The 20,805-nt window shown below is 44.4% G+C and overlaps 1 protein-coding gene across 3 annotated transcripts in view; it reads right to left on the bottom strand.

The window, feature by feature from the left end:
- phkb (phosphorylase kinase, beta) overlaps positions 1 to 20,805 on the bottom strand; it is a 447,849-nt gene that overhangs the window by 387,723 nt on the left and 39,321 nt on the right. For all 3 annotated transcript variants that reach the window (XM_072518193.1, XM_072518192.1, XM_072518194.1), the window contains 2 exons: positions 16,320 to 16,406; positions 1,432 to 1,570 (listed from right to left, as the gene is read on the bottom strand). In XM_072518193.1, the coding sequence (XP_072374294.1) occupies positions 1,432 to 1,570; positions 16,320 to 16,406 (226 nt within the window). The remainder of the gene's footprint in view (positions 1 to 1,431; positions 1,571 to 16,319; positions 16,407 to 20,805) is intronic.

The raw sequence follows: 20,805 nt of genomic DNA, 5'->3' as shown, positions 1-20,805 counted from the left end.
AATTTTTTTGTGGCTGGCACGGATATGGTGAATTGAATGGCCTCATGCTGCACCGTAACTTTTCCATGGTTCTAAACAGAAGGAGAGACGACAACAAGATTGAAATAATGATGAATTCGTACTAAAATATTGGCCAGGCTGCAGTTCAAGGACTGTGTGCAATTTTCAGAGCTCCATTTTTAGAAGTATTTTAAAAGCTATTGAAACCATACAGCACGGATTCACCAGGATAATGCCAGTGATGGGAGAATAGTTATAAGGAGATATCAAGAAATTTGTTTTGCTGGAGCATGGTATAACTGGACATAAGGTGCCCTTAAAGCACAGAGTGTTGCATTCTATCTGCAAAATGGGACACATAGCACAATATATAGAGCTATAGGGAATGAGTACAAGAACATTAAAACTAGGATAAAGAAAAGAGCAAACGATCCCTTGAGCCTACTCTGCCATTCAATACGATCATCTTTGACCTCAACTCCACTTTTCCACCTGCTAGCCATATTCCTCCATTCCACGAGAGACCAAAACTTTGTATGTCGCAGTCTTCAATATATTTAAAGATGGAAAATCCACGGCTCTCTGGGGTAAAGAATTTCAAAAATCCACAAACCTTTGAGTGAAGTAATTTCTCCTCATTTCAATCCTGAGTGATCAGCTTCTTATCCCTTGTGTTCTAGATTCCCAAACAGGGGAAACAAACTCAATGTCTCCCCTGTAAAGTCCCTTCAGAATCTTCTATGTTTCAATGAAACCAACTATCATTTTTCAAAATTCCAGAGTGTAGGATCAGTCTCTCATCCCAGAAACTAATCTAGTGAACCTTTGTTGTACCACCCCCAATATTAGTGTATCCTTCCTTAAATATGGAGCCATAACTATGCACATACGCCATGCGTGATCTCTCCAATGTCCTGTACAGTTATAACAAGATTACCTTATTCTTGTACGCCAATCGCTTTGCAATAAAGACCAACTTCCTAATTGCTTACTGTACCAGCATGTTAATATTGCACTCCTTGTCCATACAGGAAGACAAATTAGATTTGGAATGAGAAAGCACACATACAATAGGTCAAATAGGCTTCTTCTGTGCTGCAAACATGTTTCCATTAACACCATCACATGAGAAATACACAATTTATCAGTGCAGAGTTCACACCAATGTTGTGCTGCTAGTAAAGGATTCTATCCAAAACAATATATATCCAATATAGAAGAAATGGCATGTATTCTAAACACAGATCCTTCTAAAATTTACAGCATTTTAACTGAATTGTCACATCAATTTAGAGAAACGCACAACCTATTCACTTCAATTTGCAATTTATGGACAACCAAGCTCGGCCCAGACATAAAATTCCGAACAGCATATTAAATACATAAAATGTCTTGGTAGTAAAATCCAGACACCACAAGGATTGCACTCACCTATAAGCGAGTGCTACAGCCCATGCACTGGCAGCACAATAAAGGCAATCTCGAACTTTGGCATTATTACTATTACCAATTGTTTTGCTGGGGAAAAGACCTGTCGCAGGACTCTGGTAGTTTAGTACAGTTGATTTTACTGCAAATAAACAAAAAGATATGAATTAATAATCGCTTATTGTCACAAGTAGGCTTCAATGAAGTTACTGTGAAAAGACCCCAGTCGCCACATTCCGGCACCTGTTCGGGGAGGCCGGTACGGGAATTGAACCCGCGCTGCTGGCCTTGTTCTGCATTACAAGCCAGCTGTCCCACACTAATTGGCTCATGGCCACAGAAATCTGCTGATTAATTAGAGATCATATTGTTCCAGCTGCTAGAAATTAACCATCCTGGGTTATATGATCATGTCACACTAGAAAAAAGGTTAATTCACTTGCTCAAAAGGTTTCAACAGTGTTGATCAACTGCTTCAAAAGCTATCATGCAATCAAGTATAGGGATGGCCTGCAATGAGTGCTTAACTTCATCCATCTTTTTCACAATCTAATCTCAGTTTCATATTTTGCACATTTCCTCAGCTTTTGTTAGGTGTGTCTGTAATCTTTCTTTGATCTTCAGCTGTGATTAACTTCCTTTCGGCCACTAAAGCTCAATATAGAAGAAAGTAAAAAAGCACAGAAGCACAAGTATGTGGTATATTAACTGTAGGTATCCTTCCAGTCACACAGATTCTGCTTGTAATCCTTTATTCTATCCTGTTGCACATTTGATCTTGTCTTTTCTTGGGATATGTATCTTGCGCTACGTCCCTGGAGGATCCCGATTTGTGTTTTGCGAAGGAGAGCCAAGATAAATTGCAGAAATTCTTTGTTTGCCCATGGCAGTCTTTGGCTGGGGTGGGGCCCAGCTTGCAGCGGCATTGTTACTGATAAATGTGCATTTGCCTTGACAATGCTGTGCGCATCCGGATGATGGCAGTCATTGAGAATGTTGTTCTGGATGAAGACCGTGGCTCCATGGTGCAGGTCATTAGAGCTCACTTTGAGGTTTTGCGAGGTATCTTTGGGAGAATGGTGGAGGCGCATGAGAGAGTTCTTGCGTTTCCCTGGTAAGAACCCACCCTTGAGACCCTGCTGCATGGCATGTCATTTATCTGGATGGGTTTGGGAGGCAGGAATCAGGCAAGGTGTGTTCATGAGCCCGGTCCCTGACAAGAAGTGGGAGGCATCTTCCCAATTGAATTTGAAGATTGGCTGCCATGCTTTAGTAATCTTGATTTGGAGGTAGGGTGCATCAGGTTTGATGGATCTCAGAATATCCTATCCTCAATGCTCATTGCGAGGGGTTGGAAGCAAAAAAAAAAAAAAAGTGTTTTATGGGTGGGGATAATGAGTCCGTGATTGGAATCTGCAGGGGTTCAGACGGGTCTGGTATGCGAGGAAAGGAGGTGGCGGTGTGTCATTGATGTCTCAGGCGCTGCTGGAGTTGAGGGGGATTATATATTGGTGCGCGTCTGAACATAGCGCAAAAATGTACCCTGAACCTTCATGGTAATTACGGGCATTTGCCAGGTGCGAAGGTGTGCATCATTTCTCCCTTATTGTGAGGTATTGAGTTGTATTTCATGATTGTTTTGACCTAGTTGTATTGCTGTTCTCCCGCTCCCCTCTATATACATGTATGTTCAACCTTTATTTTTTTCTTGCGGTGCTGTACCATTCTTGTGGTTTTGTTGGATGTTAAAATGTAAAATCTCAATAAACCTAACTTAAAAAAATGTATTTATGATAATTTGTCACAGACTTTTACTAAACCAAATGAAAGTCCAAAGTCTTGTCAGGAGTTGGGTCATGACTGTTAAACATAAATTCAAAATCCCCAAAAAGCGGGAAGAAAATAAAAGATTAAACTGAAGCAGCAATCATAATTAGGTTAATCCATGAAATGAAAGCAACATAAAAGCAGATATAGTGCTTAGTCCCTGAAATGAAAGCAGCAGACCAAATTAATTTAAAAACTAATCAGAAATGGTTTCAGGAACAATTTTATGATTCTCAAAAGATCACCACATATCTCACTGAGGCAGCAAAGAAATGTAGAGTAAATTGGAAAAAATATGTATGTGGACAGAACAATACCAAGTGAAGTTTAATGCAGACTACGTGTAATGCTTTGCAAATAGGAAGGAAAATAAGTGACAACATACTTCACGAATAGTGTTTAAATAGTTGCAGATGAAGAGTACAAGCAAGTCTCATTGGCCCAGATTTTGTAGTCAGTGGTGAAGTGGAGGAATCCATCACTACCAGCATTTGAAATTAAATCTCTTTCTCGTGTACTGCAGTGGGAACCTGCTCTCCCATCTGCAGTGTGGTTCCATCAGTGAGGTTACTAGGAAGGCCTGGTGGCAAGGTGCAATTTCAGTGAAGCCACACCCACTTTGTCACAAGCTGTGACATACCACGGAGGTCTGCCTACACATTGAACAGGCAAGTGATTTTAAGTGCATTAAAGGTTTCCTTCATTTAACTTTTAATTCTAACACCACCCTTCCCATCGCCCACCATGGCTCCAATCACCCCCAAATCCTGACACTCCCACCACTCCATGCCTTTGTTTGCAATCCGCCTTAAGTGCTGCTCACAACCCCAATCCTCCCGGCGGGGTGGTAGTGGTGAGGAGGCTGCAGTGAATAGAGTCGGGGTCCTGCTTGGAGGTGGGGAATGAATGGCCTCAATAAATCAGGGTAAATTCTGAGGTAAGTACCAGGCAATCAGACTAAGTTTTCAGTGGGACCATTTCAGACAAACCACAACTTCCAGATTCGAGCATTAGGATTTCCCAGAAGTTACGGTTCTGTTGTGTCCAATTTTGGGATTGCAGGATCTGGGCCAATATGTTCTTAGCAGCATTCTACTTGTTTTTGACTTTTAAAAAAATATTTTTATTCAATGCTTTTCAACAAAATATAAAAATACAAAATGTCGGAAAAAAACAAAGATCAGAAGAACATATCAACCCCATAAACAACCACAGCCCTCCAGCCCCCCTGACATAGACTCCTAACCACGTTCTGCCTTCACCATTTCAACCCCCTTACCCAGCCCCCCAAAGGCCCGCACCTCCTTGAAGAAATCGGTGAAACCATTTACCAATCCCCGCATTGCGAACTTGAGCTTCTCAAAACGCAGGAATTCTGCCAGGTCGTCCATCCACACCCCTGCCTTCGGTCCTCCAACATAACAAAATCCATCTCCGGGCTAAAAGGGAGGCAAAGGCCAATACATCGGCTTATCTCCGCTCGCTGCATTCCCGAGTCTTCTGGCACACCAAATATCGCCACCTTCGAACTCGGGGCCACCTCCACCCCCAGAACCTTGGGCATAACATCTGAGAATCCCTGCTGGAACCCCCTCAATCTTGGACACACCCAAAATATGTGGACAGGGTTGCAGAAGAGCCGGGAGTGCAGGAGGCGAGAGAGGCTGACGTGTTAGCCTTTGCGTCCCTAGTAGCCTGGCGCAGGATATTGTTAATGTGGAAGGAAGCCAAACCCCCGGGTGTGGAGACCTGGATAAACGACACAGCCTCCAACCTCCCCATCCCTGTCTCCCTCCAATCTCGATGCTTTTTACTGATTCCTAGTTGTTAGTGTAGAACAATTGGGCAGCATATGGGGCTGTTTAGCACAGGGCTAAATCGCTGGCTTTGAAAGCAGACCAAGGCAGGCCAGCAGCACGGTTCGATTCCCGCAACAGCCTCCCCGAATAGGCGCCGGAATGTGGCGACTAGGGACTTTTCACAGTAACTTCATTTGAAGCCTACTTGTGTCAATAAGCGATTTTCATTTTCACTTTTCAGCAGTTGCTCATTAACAGCCAATTTAAAATAATCAGTTGAACTCTTAATGTGGCTCATTTAAGCTGTTGGAAGTAACGTACATTCACACGCAGGGACCCATTCTCTTCAAACAAAAAGGAATATATTCAAGCCTCATGTCTTTATTGAATTATTCCAGAGTCTGGAGAGCAGATGGTTCTCCTTCGGTTTCTCCATGGCAACATCTTGGGCAATCAAAGCTGACAACCAACCAAGGTGCATGCTGCAGTATCAATTGTGATTGTTTGAAATTTATCATTCGTGCTTTTGCCCTGATGAGTGCAAGACGAAAAGCTTCTGCAACATATTTCGGCTTTTAATAATAATTTTGTGGTTTCTGAAGCAAGAGGATGTTCGTATCAGATATTCATTATGATAATAAATAAATTATTTTGAATATAGCAAAGCCATATGCCCTGTAGGCTTACAGAATATACTGAAAACTGTCTAGAGATAAAACAAAACTGTAAACAAATTTTTTACAGCTGAATAACCTCATGCAACCGGAATGTTGCAGAAGTGTTTATAAATAGTAAATTATATTAAGCACATTACTGTAGCCAGGACACTTCAGTTGAACAAGTTAACTGAGAAAAATGCAACCATCAAAATTTACAGTCCAGAATCTACCATAATAAAATGCAGATAATGTTCCAGATTAACCTTTTACAAGTATTGTCAGTCTGTTTTTGTTTGAGAATGAACTTTCAGGATTGTTATGAAAGTGGAGATAACAGATACCTGTTGTTACACCATTACTCTACTATTTGCCAAGATTATTTGAGAACTGCTGAAAAAACTAATTTATACTGGTGGAATGTCTCATTTCTCCATTGTATTAAAATCTCCGCAGATTTTTAATTTTTTTTTGTTTATTTCTGATATATTAGCTTTCACCTTAAACCTACATGTATGTCCCCATCATTGTTTTGTTGTCTGTAAAATGATTAAAAAGTGCAGGATTATTGGTGGCTTTTACTTTCTGATTTACTGTCTGTGAAAATTCGTCAATGTAATTGGCTGCTTAATCTGCTTGATGACATAATTATTGCTGGATGCTGCAGATTCCTTTGAGCTAATGCAAAATCAAAGTAACATCAAGAATGAGAAAGCCCGGATTTCCGGTTGCGGCTATGCGGAGCTAAGTCACACATTCGGCGGCTCCCGCAAAAACGGACTTTTGGGCTCTTTTCAGGGCCCCCAGCAACACTTTTTTGACGTTTCCCGGTGTGGGAAGGAGTTTATAACAGCTCCCCGTCAGTATATGGCTTCAACTAGGAGCGGGGTGACAAAAAAGGTGGTGGTGGATCCGAAAAAGGTGCGAGGGCAAAAGGATAAAATGGCGGCGGGCGGAGACCAGGCAGCGTGGATGCAGTGGGTGGAGGAGCAGCAGGAGGGTATCCAGTGCTGCTTCAGAGAGATTAAAACGGACCTGCTACAGCCGATGAAGGCTTCTATTGATAAGCTGCTGGAGACACCCAGGGGGTGGCGATCCGCGAGGCTCGACAAAAGATCATTGACAATGAGGACGAGATCTTAGGCCTGGCGGTAAAGGTGGAGGCGCACGAGGCGCTCCACAAGAAATGACAGGAGCGGTTCGAGGAGATGGAGAATCGTTGAGGCGGAAGAATCTGCGGATTCTGCGCCTCCCGGAGGGGCTGGAGGGGCCGGACGTGGGGGCCTATGTGGTCACCATGTTGAACTCGCTGATGGGAGCGGGGTCCTTCCAGGGGCCCCTGGAGCTGGAAGGGGCCCATAGAGTGCTGGTGAGGAGGCCCAAGGCTAACGAGCCTCCCCGGGCGGTGCTGGTGAGGTTCCATCGGTTCGTCGATCGGGAGTGTGTGCTCAGGTGGGCCAAGAAGGAGAGGAGCAGCAGGTGGGAGAACACGGAGGTTTGGATATACCAGGGCTGGAGTGCGGAGGTGGCGAAGAGGAGGGCCGGGTACAATCGAGCGAAGGCGGTGCTGCACAGGAAGGGGGTGAAGTTTGGCATGTTGCAGCCGGCGCTACTGTGGGTTACCTACAAGGACCGGCACCATTATTTTGAGTCTCCGGAGGCGGCGTGGGCCTTTGTTCAGGCCGAGAAGATGGACACAGATTGAGGGCCGGGATGGGCGATTGGGGACTGCGGTAGATATGTTATGTTTATTTTTGTTTCGAGGGGTAGGGCCTTTGTATTGCTCCGGGTTTCTTTTTCTCTGTGATATTCTCTTTCGGGTCAGTGAGGGTGGCTGGGGCAGGGTGGGCACTGTTTTGGTTGGGTTGGTCGGGGGGGCTCTTGAAGGGGGATAGGTAAACGGAACGGGGGGGGGGGGGGGGGGGGTGAGATGGGGCCCCGCGGGGGAGGGGAAGGCCCGAGTCAGGGGTGAGGGGACCGGGTCTGTAAAAGGAGCTGCGTCAGAGGTGGCGGGGGCTGGTAGGTGGAAAGCGCGGGCTTTTTCCCGCGCTGAAGACTGGAGGGGGCGGGGAAGCGAGGGTTGTTTCCCGCGCTTGGAATGGAAGGGGGAGGGGGAGAGCCTATGGATGGGGACAGGAGATGAGGGTGTGCCACACAATGGGAGGAGTCGAAGGAGAGGCGGGAGTGGCCGGGGTCAGCAGTAGGTCAGGTGTTTCACTCGGGGCTGGATGCCAAAAATCGAGGGGTGGCGATATTGGTGGGAAAGAAGGTGTCATTCGAGGCGTCGAGCACTGTGGCAGATAATGGCGGTAGGTACATAATGGTAAGTGGTAATTTGCAGAGAGAGGGTGGTACTGGTCAATGTGTATGCCCCGAACTGGGATGATGCGGGTTTTATGCGGCGTATGTTGGGTCGGATCCCAGACTTGGAAGTGGGGGGCCTGATAATGGGGGGAGACTTTAACACGGTGCTGGATCCGGCACTGGATCTCTCCAGGTCTAGGATGGGTAGGAAGCCGGCGGCGGCTATAGTGCTGCGGGGGTTTATGGACCAGATGGGAGGGGTGGACCCTTGGAGATTTGCAAGGCCAGGGGCTAGGGAATTTTCATTCTTCTCACATGTCCATAAGGCTTATTCTCGAATCGACTTTTTCATTTTGAGTAGGGCGCTGATAGCGAGAGTAGAGGATACTGAGTATTCGGCAATAGCCATTTCGGACCACGCCCCACATTGAGTGGACTTGGAGATGGGGGATGAGAGGGAGCAGCACCCGCTGTGGCGCTTGGAGGTGGGGCTGCTGGCGGACGAGGAGGTGAGCGAGTGGGTCCGAGGACGTATAGAGAGGTACTTCGAGACCAACGACAACGGGGAGGTCCGAGTGGGGATGGTATGGGAGGCACTGAAGGCGGTGGTGAGGGGAGAGCTGATCTCCATTAGGGCCCACAAGGAGCAGGGGGAGAGGGAGAGGAAGGTGGGGGAGATGGTGAGGGTAGACAGGAGGTATGCGGAGGAGCCAGAGGAAGGATTGTTGAGGAAGAGGTGTAGCCTCCAGGCCGAATTCGACCTGGTGACCACCAGGATGGCGGAGGTGCAGTGGAGGAAGGCCTAGGGGCGATTTAAGAGTATGGGGAAAAGGCAAGCCGGATGTTGGCGCATCAGCTTCGGAAGCGGGACGCAGCTAGGGAGATCGGGGGTGCAAAGGACAGGGGAGGGAGTGTGGTGCGGAGTGGGGTTAGCATCAATGGAGTCTTCAGGGACGTCTATGAGGAATTGTACCAATCCGAGCCCCCACGGGAGGCAGGGAGGGATGGGCCGTTTCCTGGACCAATTGAGGTTTCCAAAGGTGGAAGAGGGACTGGTAGCGGGATTGGGTGCCCCGGTTGGGCTGGAGGAGCTGATCAAAGGGATAAGAAGCATGCAGGCGGGGAAGGCACCGGGGCCGGATGGTTTCTCAGTCGAATTCTATAAAAAAATATATGGACCTGTTGGGCCCGCTGTTAGTCAGGATCTTTAATGAGGTAAGGGAGGGGGGGGCTTTGCCCCGACGATGTCCCGGGCACTGATCTCCTTGATCCTGAAGCGGGACAAGGATCCCCTGCAATGTGGGTCTTACAGACCGGTTTCCTTGCTAAATGTAGATGCCAAGGTGCTGGCAAAGGTCTTAGCCACGAGGATTGAGGATTGTGTGCCGCAGATCATCCATGAAGACCAGACGGGGTTTGTGAAGGGGAGACAGTTGAACGTGAATGTGCGGAGGCTTATGAACGTTATCATGATTCCGGCGAGGGAGGGGGAGGTGGAGATAGTGGTGGCGATGGACGCTGAGAAGGCCTTCGATAGGGTAGAGTTGGGGTACCTGTGGGAGGTGCTGAAGAGGTTCGGGTTTGGGGAGGGGTTTGTCAGGTGGGTTAGGCTGTTGTATGAGGTCCCGATGGCGAGTGTGGCCACAAACAGGAGGAGGTCCGAGTACTTTCGGTTGCACCGAGGGACAAGGCAGGGGTGTCCCTTGTCCCCCCTGCTCTTCGCACTGGCGATTGAACCCCTGGCTATGGCACTGAGAGAGTCGAGGAACTGGAGGGGGTTGGTGCGGGGGGGCTCATAGGGTGTCGCTTTTTGCGTGCGACCTGCTGCTGTATGTGGCGGACCCGGTGGGAGGAATGCCGGAGGTAATGAGGATCCTTCGGGAATTCGGGGACTTTTCGGGGTACAAGCTCAACATGGGTAAGAGCGAGCTGTTCGTAGTTCACCCAGGGTACCAGGAGAGGGGGATTGGTGAGCTCCCACTAAAAAAGGCAGAGAGGAGCTTCAGGTATTTGGGTGTCCAGGTGGCCAGCAGCTGGGGGGCCCTGCTTAGGCTTAATTTTACAAGGCTGGTGGAGCAAATGGAGGAGGAGTTCAAGAGGTTGCCGCTGTCCTTGGCGGGTAGGGTGCAGTCAATCAAAATGACGGTGCTCCCAAGGTTTTTGTTCCTGTTCCAGTGCCTCCCCATGTTTATCCTGAAGGCTTTTTTCAGGCGGGTTAACAGGAGTATAATGGGGTTTGTGTGGGCGCGAGGGACTCCGAGGGTGAGAAGGGTGTTCCTGGAGCGGAGAGAGATAAGGGGGGGGGGGGGGGGGGGGGGAGAGACTGGCGCTGCCCAACATCTGTGGGTACTACTGGGCCGCCAATGCGAAGATGGTGCGCAAGTGGGTGATGGAGGGGGAGGGGGCTGCATGGAAGAGGCTGGAGACGGCGTGTTGTGTGGGTACGGGTCTGTGGGCGCTGGCAACGGCGCCGCTGCCGCTCCCTCCAAGGAGGTATACCACGAGCCCGGTGGTGGTGGCTGCCCACAAAATTTGGGGGCAGGGGAGGCGGCACAGGGGGGGGGGGGGGGAAGTTGGGGCCTCGGCGTGGACACCATTACGGGGGAACCACCGGTTCGCCTCAGGAAGAACAGGTGGAGGGTTTTCGGAGTGGCACAGGGCAGGGATACGAAAGTTGGGGGACCTGTTTGTGGACGGGAAGTTCGCGAGCCTGGGTGAGCTGGAAGAGAAGTCCGGGCTCCCCCCCCGGGGAACACCATCAGGTACTTACAGGTAAGGTCGTTTGCCAGACGTCAGGTGGTGGAATTCCCACGGCTACTGCCACACACAGTACAGGACAGGGTGCTCTCGGCGGGGGGGGGGGGGGGGGGGGGGGGGGGGGAGTGGAGAAGATCTCGGAAAATTAACAGGTGATGAAGGAGGAGGAGGAGGCCTCGATGGTGGAGGTAAAAGGTAAGTGGGAGGAGGAGTTGAGCGAGGAAATTGAGGAAGGGACATGGGCAGATGCCCTGGGGAGGATGAACTCTTCCTCATTGTGCGTGAGGCTCAGCCTCATACAGTTTAAGGTGCTGCACAGGGCACACATGACTGGGACAAGGATGAGCCGGTTTTTTGCGGGGGGGGAGGACAGATGTGTTAGGTGCTCAGTGAGCCAGACAAATCACACCCATATGTTCTGGGCATGCCCAGCGCTGGAGGAATTTTGGAACGGCGTAGCGAGGACGGTGTCGAGGGTGGTTGGATTCAGGGTCAAACCGGGCTGGAGGCTCGCAATATTTGGGGTGGCAGAGGAGCCGGGAGTGCAGGAGGCGAAAGAGGCCGGAATTCTGGCCTTTGCGTCCCTGGTAGCCCGGCGAAGGATTCTTCTTCAGTGGAAAGATGAGAGGCCCCCAAGCGTGGAATCCTGGATCTGTGATATGGCAGGGTTCATTAAATTGTAGAGGGTGAAATTCGCCTTGGGAGGGTCGATACAAGGGTTCTTTAGGCGGTGGCAACCGTTCTTAGACTTCCTGGCAGAACGATAGACATTGGTCAAAGGCAGCAGCAGCTCGGCGGGGGGGGGGGGGGGGTCGGGGGGGTGCGTTTACTTTATTATTGTTTTTGTTATTCACACTGAAGGGTCTGAGGGGGTGTTATATACCTGTTGTGTTAAATAATAAATTAACATTAACACCCTGACTTATGTACAGGGGGGCGTATGGGGGTTGCTTTTTTAGATTGTGTTTTGTACTTAACCCTGTTGGGTTCCTTTTTTTTTCTCATTTTGTTCTTGATATTTTATGAAAAGCTTTTTTAAAAAGAATGAGAAAGCCCACACTTAAGAGATCAGCATATCTTTGTGGGCAGCTATCATTGAGGTCAGCAGCAAGTGTCATTAGTGACTAAACAGATAACAGTAGTAACATGCCAGGGAAGAAAAAGTCCAAATTTACAGCTCCAATATTGGAAATATCATCGTCAATCAATAAAAGGGCAACAGGTCCAGCACATACCAGTAAATCAAATGAAATTTTTTATTTTAATTACCAAGTCTCCCAATTGTTCTTTGCAGGGTTTAAGAAGTGTTTCGAATGGGGAAGAGGATTATTTGTTTTATCTAAAATAAATTATTTAATACTGCACGTATTTCCAGTATCATTGTTTCTTACTTGCAGGATTATAATTCATGTCATACACTCGGCCCAATGGTATCACCACAAGGACCAAGCTCATTTCAGTTCTTTGTCACATTTAAATCTTTTCAGCTAGTTGTCAGCACAAAACCTGCTGGTTTTGAACATTTGCCTATCTTGTGTAAGGAAGGGAAAGGGGTGAGCGGAGGCAGGTAGAAGGATTTTGGACAGGCCTGACATCAGTAGCTGGTGGTCTGCCCTTGACAGGGAGTCATTTGTCATTGAGCTTTCTCCTGCTAATGCTTCCTTCTTCCTGTCTCATGAAGAGCGAATGGCTCGGGATATATATTCCTTCGAACTTTAAATTAAAAATAGGAAGGCCTCAGCTATTACATTTAACGCTGAAACTTAAACATAAACTGTGAACGGATGATTGTGTATGCAATAGGGGTTATGAACATTAATATAAGTTGATCTCACAGTTTGTGAGGCAAAGACCATAATATCACTAACCTACAATAAGGCTTGTAATTAATCCAGCCACCTGTTCTGGAACATTCAATGGTGAAGTTTCTGATCACTTTTCCAGGTGGAAATAATGGAACAAGTCTGAATATAGTTTATTGTGCAGCAGGAGACCACAATGTTTGCTTTCTTTTGTAATTAAGATTGTTCTCAAAAGAATGCTGTCGGACTAGACCAGCTTTGAGAAAGCACGCGGTCTCATTTCGAACAACTGCAGTATGGATGTGACAGGAAAACTCATCTAGCAGTGGGCTGCAAGCAATGAACTTATTCATTAATACTTTTATAAGCTGTGCCAGCGCAACACAAATATAATGCCTGTGACAATAGTTTGTACTATTTATTTTTAAATGTGAAACTTTAAGCATGTTTTCAGATTCTTGAAACTTGCATCAATATCCAGCATAATTACTGTATCAAATGTTCATTACAGTATATTCTTTTACAGCATACCCAATTGCAAGGCACAATACTAGTACAAATTGTGTTCAGATATTAACGGAAACGTTCCCTAGGAATGCACGATTCGCACTCTTTCACGAAGCTTGAATTCAAAATCATTCCAGTATCTGGGTTTATTCTGCTCCATAAAAATTTCCACCACATGTCATACAACAATTTAGGTTTAAAACAAATAGAGCATAGTTATTTGCTAATGCAAGAAGCCGAAAAATACAGATAAAAATACAATCGGTTCCATTTTAGATTTCTAAAATATTTTCAAATACTGGTTATGATGAGATTCCGGAGTGGTGAAGAATGGCAAATATATCAAGCCGCTTTCTGTGAATGTTACAATAAATTGAACTGTCACATCTTCACAGAACATCTGAAAATGTTACAGTAAATTGAACTGTCACATCTTCACAGAACAACTGGAAATTAACAAAATTGTAGCTCAAAAATAACACGCTGCAAAATGTGCAACATAACAAGGAGCTTGTGGCAAAAATCAATCAATTTTTCATAAGTAAGCTTCAATAGATAAAATTGAGTGCAACATAAACAAGCCCAAATTCATCGCAATCTCCACGCTCAAGTATGGTAATTTAATGTCTTCTTTGCCACAAAATTTCCCCCAATCCCTTTTTATTCACACAGCCTTCTATTAACTTGAGGCTAAAAAAATCTTCCTTTTTAAAATCAATTATCAGTTTTAGATTTAGGGAAGAAGTAAAATGTATTGCCCTGTAACTTCCTTGGAGTGGCAATCACTGGCGGATTGCCACTCTGGATGGACTTACCCTTGTTGAAATTCCCAAGCCCCTGTCTCACCTGACCTTCCTCACATAGACCGAGAGAGACAGGAGGAGTGGAAAGACCCCCTTAAAATGTTTAAAGGGACAATTTAAAGGGAGAAGGGAAATTTGAAAGGTAAGTGGAGGGAAGGGGGATTCAGACATCAGATCGGAGTGGGCATGTCAGGTCAGTCCATGGGGTTGTTTGCTTGCAGCGAGGGGCTCCCGTGGGGGAATCGGGGGCTGGTCTGGGCGTGGATGTTTAGAATAGGTACACTGAAGTTAGATGTGTTTTTTTCTTACTAACTCTTTTTGAATAAGTATCAGGGTAAAACCAGCATATGCCTGTGAAGTTAGTGATTTAGATCGCTTTCTTGGATGGTTCCCAGCCTAGAGCAATGGACAATTGTCAGGTAAACCCTTACATAGGAACTTCCTAGAGGGATTCCCCACTGCATCATTAGGTTACCTTCCAAATGCGATGCTGGGGAACCAAGAAGTTAGAGTGAGCCAGCATGGCAGCAGAATTTTCAAGATTATGTAGAAAGACAGTAAATATAACTTACAGTTACGGTGTGGTACTGTGTTACACTTCATTCAGGGTGCCAGAGTTGCTGCATTTGTACATAGACGTTGTAGTGATGGTGGAGACGTTCTTTCCATCAGACGGCTGACCAGGAACCTTTCCTGCTCTTAATGCCATGTGTTGGAAGGATTCAAAGGCTGATACTCAACCTGTTTGACCATGTTATGAACATACCTTCCTTTGGCATCAAGTCCTGGGGTGAAATTCATAACTTCCAGATCAGAGGCAGAGATGCTACCCACTGCACCACAAGACATCCCAATTCTCAATTAAAGAGCACATTGAACAGTAAAATCTCTGAACTCAAAAAGTGAAAGGAAATAAAAAGGAGATAAAATTGCCCAAACTCTAGCTCAAACTGATTTTACTACATTGTAACATTTTCTGGCAACTTTTATATTTTCTTCTCCACCAATGATTGCTTTTTACTCCAGGATTTCTCTTTTCAATCCATTAAATCATTCATTTTGGCCCTATTGTTTAGTCATATACTCACAGCACAATTTACAGAAGGCAAAGAAGGCTATTTGTGCCCAGGTCCTCACCAATGCTGATTCATAATTCTTGGCAGAGAGTACATGAAAACATATGTGACTCATCTGCAATTTTGATCTCCTTCCTTGTGGAAAAGGACCTGCATGCTGTGCAGCAACAAGAGCGATAAGAAGACTGTGGCGTACTCCTAAGTCCAATGTTCCTATGATTATGATCTAGAACTTTCTGCGTGGAAGAATGAAGAGAGAATCTTCATGGCAAAGCACTAATATATCACTCCGTCAGTTTGTAGTGAGTGGCAGATAATGTAGTGTAATTACAGTAAGATCTGGAATTATTCAGGAATATAGTGATTTTCAAGATTATTGAGCCTAATGTAAAAGTTGATTTTATACAGCGCAGAAGAACTAAGGGGGTATTGCTGAAGTGTTTTACCAAGATATTAAAATAAAGCCCCATTTAACTGTTCAGCTGGCGATTAAAGGCTCCATGAGAATATGCAAAGAAGAGCACAGGTTCTTCATTGTCTTAGCCAAAGTAATCACTGCCAAAAACAGATTAACTGACTATTTGTTTAACTTTCTCTTTGTGGAATATCGGCTGTTCTGTTTGCCCATGTGAGGACAGTGACTACCGAGCAAATGAAGTTTGTTGGTTGTAAAATAGCTGAAGGTGCAATAAGGCAATACATTAATATAAGTTCTTTCTGTTAAACTGTCATTAGTTTCTGGCAATTGTCTAGCAAGCAATACAGACATATACAATGACACTTATGTTACATTGTGTTTCTTCACTGATGAAATCCAAATTCCTGATGTAATGTGGAATATAATTTAATTACTATTAGCATGGATCACATGATTAGTCCTTTCTTCCTTTGTAACACACATTTTGCTTATATCCAAGAATTGATTCCATACAATAATTGCATGACAACTATGTACAAAAACATAGCATTTAACAGATACAATGTTTTTTTCATTCGTTCATGGAATGTGGACATCGTAGTGTAGCATGTGGGCATCATTTGTTACTCATCCCCAAATGCCCTTCAACTGTGTGGCTTGTGAGGCCATTTAAGAAGACATTTAAAAGTCAACCACACTGCAGTGGATCTGGATTCACATGTAGACCAGACCAGGTAAGGATGACATACTTCGTTCCCTGAAGGACATTAGTGAGCCAGATGGGTTATTATGACAATCGACAATGGTTTCATGGTCATCATTGGACTTTTAATTCCAAACCAGAGTCCTCATAGCGCTATCCCGGGTCTCTGGATTGCTAATCGAGTGATAAGGCCACTACCCCAAGTTACAAATGTAAAATATGTACTTGAAACATCTTACCATTTCTGTAATATCTGTCAAGTTTGTCCCACCGATTTTGATCTGCTGAAGTTAGTGACACAGATTTGGCAGGTTCATATACAGAGTCTAAGGAAAGATAAAACTGTATATTTCAATCACATGGAGATGAAATAGTGCAGCAAAGTATAAATTAGAAACCATAAGGATAATGTACATTTGTGTCACATCAGTGCACATCAAAACAAAATTACTTATAGATTTGCATTATAATCAAATATCCAAAACAAACAATGAAGTTTAAAACGCGGAGAGGATTTGATCTCAACTAAAATAATTTTGACGTGTTTTTTGATCTGGTTGTATTGTTTCAGTGTAAATATTTTCCAAATTGTTTTTACAATTCATATCTGCAATACTGAAGATCTGAAGAAAATTATTACTGTAAAATGAAAATACCAATTCTACTCAGTCAGTGAATTTTAAATTTAATCGGCAGTTTTATCACTAATCTGTGACAATTGAGATTAAACAGGACTCCAAATGCCCGTTTCCATTTCCTCACCATTCGTAATTGTGCAGAATGCACAAATTAAGCTTGGAAAACAAACTCTTAATCCAGGACATAATTGCACATAACGTACAGTATATGCTTATCCATTAGACCACTCCTAACTCTCTGTTATGGTTGCATAGTGCATTACCTCAGAGATAGCACATTGTTAAGGTAATCTCTGCTAAAAAAAAGTTTTGTAAATGTAAGCATTTAAAAAAATACCAGTATTGAAAATATTGATAATGCAATCATCAAAAATAGTTCAGTTCATAACATGCCATGTGTTCATGGTAGGAGATTTATTCAGGATGCTGTATTAGCAATATTTCCCTTTAATTCATGTCAAAGCTAAATGCTACACAAGTAAACTAGAAAATACTCTTTTTTTGAGGGTTCAATTAACAGGCATTATTTTTATTATAAAATCAAATCACGGTAGATGCGGCAGCTCTGAAAAACAGAACATTCTGTAAAATCTCAGCAGGTTTGGCAACATTTGAGGATAGAGAAACAGAGTTAATGGTTAAAGTCCATTTTGATTCTTCTTTGGAATTGATTCTTCTGAAGAGGAGTCAAATTGGACTTGAAACGTTCGCTGTTTCCCTCTCCATGGATGCTGCTGCACCTGCTGAGATTCTCCAGCACTTTATTTTTGTTTCATTAATTTCACTCCCCAACTCTACTAATCTCAGTCATTGACTGATCTTTCCTTTTTGCCAAATTCACAGAAGTGTCATTTCTTGAAAGCACTCTTTCATCTACCAATTTAGGGATTTAACTTTGACTAATTTTATCTTCTTCTCATTAATAATTCTAGAGATTATTGAAATATTAGTCAATACAACTTTTCTCCTCCCCTTCAATCCATATCTGAATCTTTTCTAGATACAGTACAGCATCATCAGATGTACAGCATTGTAGGTAGACCTACACCACAGGGACTACAGTGTTTCAAGAAGACAGTTCGCCACCATCTTCTCAAGGGCAATTAGGGATGGACAATAAATGCTGGTCGGGCCAGTTACGCCCACATCCCTTAAATAAATAAAAGAATTTCAAGAATTATCATTCCCCATCAAAGCAGGAAACAAGTAAGGTGGTTCATGGTTTCTACTGAGGGAGGAGAGGTGACAGGCAATAACACAACATAGATGGTGGGACAAAAAGATCTGATGATACAGATCAATTCACTGAAGGCTAACATGACAAAATAGGGTTGGATAACATTTTGCACAAAACATTGCAAGGAAAATACATATTTAAGTTTCTGTATGAACTGTGGGTGCAGTACCTATGTCAGATGGACTGCAGCAGGTTTTTTACATTTATTTTTCCAATTAAGGGGCAAATTAGCATGGCCAATCCACCTACCCTGCACATCTTTGGGTTGTGGGGTGGAGACCCACGCAGACACGTGGAGAATGTGCAAACTCCACACAGAGTGACCCAGGGCCAGAATCAAACACAGGTCCTCGGCACCGTGAGGCACCAATGCTAACCACAGTGCCGCCGCAACCATCATCTTCTTAAGGGTAATTAGGAAAGGGCAACAAATGCTGGTTGGTCTTGCCAGCAATGCTCACATTCCATGAAAGAATAAATAGTATCGTACTCTGTCCAGAGATAATATTGTACTGCTGGATTAGGTACTCTTCTCTAATAGCTGAGATTTTCTGAAATACAAAAAGTGCTATTCCAAGAGGAAGGAACTGCATCAATCTTTACCTGCACAATGGTGTAACTAATGGTCCTGCCGTTTAGCTTGAAAGGTGGGAGGTTCCAGATTTCAGCCTTGTATAATTAACCACACTTGCACTACCAATTTCTGTTTCTTAACTGCAATTTCAAGATTTTGATTATGGAGATCAACCATAGAATTGGTAAGCAATTAAGATATCTCGAGTTACTTATCCAGCGTGAAAATTCCATCATGATTTTAACCTGCTCCCCTGCACAAACAGCAACATGACATGAGATCTTCTTTCATGGTTCACACTAATCTAAAAACTGTATTAGGCAGGAAAAGAACAGTGAACTGCAACATCTGATCTAGAACCAGACTGTGGTTTCTCTACAGAAACTGGGCAGCAGAGGGTTCATCGGACTGTAGAATAGTTTGAAGCACTTATTCACTCCACACAAAAATCAGATTGCCTTTTAGATCAAATACTGAAATTGTGTTTTTTTTAAAAAAAATGTAGTTGTTGCATTCTTACTTTGATGCGAAATAATCAGTCCTTGCTACTGGAGGGATGTGTTTAACAAAATCATGCAAAAATATTTGTATATTCCGAGAAATCCCCTATTACGTTCTGACATGCGTGACAAGATACAGATATTTTGACTTTTACCATTGTGTATCGATTTGACCTCCCCAAGAGAGTTGTGGTCCGCTGGTAGTCAATGCAGCAATTATGGGGACAATTGTTAATCCCAAATCTGCAATCTCACTCATTCATGTATAAGGCCATGTATTTCATTTCTTTGGAGAACTGCTTTGTCTATGGAAACCATCATCTGCTGTCAGCCCCAGACAAATGTCTTTGGAGAAGGTCAAAGCTGTCAGCCCCAGACAAATGTCTTTGGAGAAGATCAAATCTATCAAAATCCATTTTCTGTTCCTAATTAGATATATTATGAATTAAATATATTACACTGTTGAGTTTGTCCTCAGCAATTAGAAGTTAAAATATTTTTTTTGCATAGACTTGCAGAATAGTTAAAAGCAGAGTTTAAACAGCACAGGGATTAATTGAAAAGCTGGTAGTTGATCAGAAGAAGAATCTCAGTATCAATTCTTCTTGAAGAATATTTCATGCACAATAAAGATTGATATCTGCCATTGTACGAATCAGGAATTTAGAGATGACATCAACTGGAAGCTATTTGTCCAAAAGCTAACTGGTTCTTCATTATATTCATTTATTTTGTCTCAGATTCTGTCTCAGATTCTAAGAACATGAGAAATAGGAGCAGGTGGCCATTTGATCCCTGAACATACTCTGCCATTGAATAAGATTGTGGCTCATCTACCTCATTCTGCATTGTTCCCATGTCCCCTGATTCCCTTAGTATTGATACGAGATAAGTATCGAGTGACTGAATCTCAGGTTTTTGCAGTAATATCTACCATTTTCAAACCAAAATGGATAGATTGCACACACTATGTTACACAGGAATAAATTTTAGAGTTTTCATGAATGCAGCCTATGCATCCAAAGGGATAAAGTTTGGTTATGATGAACCACAGTTTGACCATTGAAAGAATGCGGTAGTAAAATGCGTTAAACTATTATAAATGTTTCCTTTTTATATCTGGATTGAAAGCTTCATCCACTTTTTGCAATAATTGCCACTGTATAATAAGTCTGAGGAATTTTAACCAAACACTATGTTGATTAGTGGCATGTAATTTAAGCAAATTTGCAACCTCAAAGTAAATGGTTAGGATGCAAAATTTAGAATGGTGTCATAAGAAACCAAATAGAATCGCTACAGTGTAGAAGTAGGCCTTTCAGCCCATCGAGTCTGCACCGACCATCTAAAGAACACCCTCCCTAGGCCCACTTCCCTGCCCGATCCCCAAAATTTGCACATCTTTTAGAACCAAGGGCAATTAAGAATGGCTAATTCATCTAACCTGACCATCATTACGACTGTGGGTGGATACCGGACTACCCGGAGGAAACCCAGACACGGGGGGGGGGGTGCGATTCTCCGAGCCCCGCGCCGGGCTGTTGTGCGCGGCCGGGCCGTCGATTCTCCGGTCTTGATGGGCCGAGCGGCCGCGCGGAGATGGCAGAGTCCCACCGGCACCGTCCACACCTGCTCGAAGCCGGCGGGAACTCTGCGCGCAGGATCGGGGGGCGGCCTCCTCCGATGGGGTCTGGTCCGCGATCGGGGCCTACCGATCGGAGGGCCAGCCTCTCCTGCCACGGCCCTATTTTGTTATGCAACCGGCCCCTGAACCCC

The sequence above is a fragment of the Scyliorhinus torazame genome, chromosome 10 (assembly GCF_047496885.1).
Source record: "Scyliorhinus torazame isolate Kashiwa2021f chromosome 10, sScyTor2.1, whole genome shotgun sequence".
Taxonomy (NCBI): domain Eukaryota; kingdom Metazoa; phylum Chordata; class Chondrichthyes; order Carcharhiniformes; family Scyliorhinidae; genus Scyliorhinus; species Scyliorhinus torazame.
This window is presented reverse-complemented; position numbering and strand designations above follow the sequence as displayed.